Source organism: Stegastes partitus, unplaced genomic scaffold (genome assembly GCF_000690725.1).
Source record: "Stegastes partitus isolate 25-593 unplaced genomic scaffold, Stegastes_partitus-1.0.2 Scaffold2677, whole genome shotgun sequence".
NCBI lineage: Eukaryota > Metazoa > Chordata > Actinopteri > Pomacentridae > Stegastes > Stegastes partitus.
Window position 1 is genome coordinate 38,208 of NW_007580408.1, and position 2,527 is coordinate 40,734.

At 41.0% G+C, this 2,527-nt stretch overlaps 1 protein-coding gene across 1 annotated transcript; it reads right to left on the reverse strand.

Annotated features, from left to right (window-relative positions):
* Window positions 1-5: 5 nt before the first annotated feature.
* On the reverse strand, window positions 6-1,430 carry LOC103375575 (protocadherin beta-1-like; the record flags this gene model as incomplete). The annotated part of the gene is made up of 1 exon (XM_008305885.1): window positions 6-1,430. A coding segment is annotated over exon 1 (1,281 nt), but the record flags the coding sequence as incomplete, so codon positions are not given.
* Window positions 1,431-2,527: the final 1,097 nt, after the last annotated feature.

Genomic DNA, 2,527 nt, shown 5'->3' on the forward strand with positions numbered 1-2,527 from the left:
TGTAAGGTGAGAGTGACGCTGCTGGAGAGGGAGGGCACTCCCTCATCAGAGCAGGTCACACTGATGTTATACTCAGAGGCTCTCTCTCTGTCTAATTCATCCTCTGTTAAAACGGAAAAGAAATTATTTGTTGTTGATTTAATTGTAAAAGGTGTATTTTCGCTTAAAACACACATGACTTTGCCGTTTTCATTCGAGTCTGGATCTTGTATGTTCAGCATCGTTACAACAGTTCCTGGTTTCATGTTCTCAGACAGCGTGTTTGATTTAGACATGATGTTAATAGACGGAGGGTTATCATTTGTATCTGTCACGTCCACAATCACTTTACATGCGTCCGACAGTCCTCCCTGATCTGACACTTGAACATCCAGCTCATAAAGTCTCCTTTTTTCGTAATCTACATTCCCCGTGAGTGTCAATACACCATCATTAGGATCAATTTGAAAGAGACTCGCCGCTGCTGATTTTGGGATCATATATGTTACTTTTCCGTTATTTCCCTTATCCACGTCCGTAGCTCTGACGGTGGTTACTACTGTGCCAACAGGAGCGTTCTCTGTAACACTTGCTTTGTACTCCGTTCTAGAACAAACAGGCGGATTGTCATTTGCGTCTAGAACAGTTATCATAATCTGCATTGTCCCTGAGAGCTGCGGTTCTCCGCCATCCAGAGCGGTTAGTATTAATGATAAATGTTCGTGTTTTTCTCGGTCTAGCGGTTTCTGTAAAACCATTTCGACATGTTTAGTCCCGTCGCCTCGACTGATGGTTTTGAGAACGAAATTATCACTAGGTTTCAGGGTGTAGCTGCTCAAACCGTTCACACCAACGTCATTGTCTACGGCTTTTTCTAAGACGAATCGAGCACCAGTGAGAGCTGATTCACTAATTTCATATTTCATCTCACTTCTCTCAAACGTGGGAGGGTTGTCATTTATATCGGTAATTTCAACGGTCACGGTGTAAAACTCCATCGGGTTTTCCAGGATCATTTGAAAATGGAGTGCGCAGGGCATTGTTTGACCACAGAGCGACTCTCTGTCTATTCTGTCTTTTATAAGAAGCACTCCTCTGTCTCGCCTCAGCTCAACATACTCCTCAGTGTTACCAGTATAAATACGAGCCTTACCGGACTTCAGTCTGTCTACTCCTAAACCTAAATCCTGGGCAATATTACCTATTACAGCCCCTTTTTCCATTTCCTCGGGAATGGAATAGCTGACCTGCCCGCGCGCTACACCGACAGAGAGCATGGAGATATACATGAACACTTGCCACCCCATCGTTCCGGTCGACACGTCTCTGAAGAAAATCAGAATATCCACTGTTTCGTCGACACAATTTCCGATTTTGACCAGTGGATCCAAGTATAAGGCTCTAAAGATGCCACTTATCCTAAATAGTGGAACAAAGGAATTCCATTGTGCACTCCTGTCCTCTGCTGTTCATGGAAATACCGACTCTTCACACCACCACTCTATATGTACCGATGTAATATGCTGACGTACAGGGGAGGTTCTGTATCAAAAGCTTCCTCAGCAACTCTATGGCTAACAGCGTCCCTTTCTGTTCAATGGACTGAACTGCACTGAATCTCACTGTGGCAATCAAAAATATATGTTTGGGTGTAAATAAAAGATTTAAAGAAATATATAGTTTTGAGTTGAAATATTACATAAACAATAAATTAAAATTTTCTGCATCATTGTTAACTAATAAAAGAATTGAGCAACTGATCACATCAATGAGAATAAGAAGCAACAGTATGGCTAAACAAAAATGTGCACCAAAGAACACACTTGCACACACACATACACACACACACACACACACACACACACACACAAACACACACAGTTACATTTACACACGTAACTAAATAGACTAACAGTCACAAAGCACACAAAATGTTCAATTAATCTCATAAACTATCCCATCCGTGGTATATTTCCACTTCACCTGGTATTAAAATATCACTTAAATCCACACAACGCAATTATTCTACTATATGTGTTGCAAATGTGTAAAAGGAATATACAATGAATCAATTCATGTCAATGAGACTGTGTTACTTGTCAGCCAAAACTTATGACAGATGTGGACATAAAATTTAAAGAAAAATAACCCTGCAAAAAAAAGAGGTGCCTGCAAAACACATGCAGACACACCGAAAGAAACGGAGAGAGAAAAAACACATGCACACGCGAACGCGCACACACACACACACACACACACACACACACAGATAAAGAGGGGGGTAAAGAGAGAAAGATAGGGAGAACACTCTGGGCAAAATAATGAATGCAAAATGTGTTCATTTTCCCATCTCTTTGAGGCATTTCAGTCACACCACGAGGTGCACTGTCCATGGTGCTGAATCAGCAATACAAACTTTTCCAACGCAGTGACTCAAATGAAGTCTAATAAACACTTTTAAGACACTGAAGATGGTCTAACACTTTGCGTGGGAAATCAAATTAACAAATAAAGGTTGAAGCAGATTTATCTATATCGTCAAGAAAAC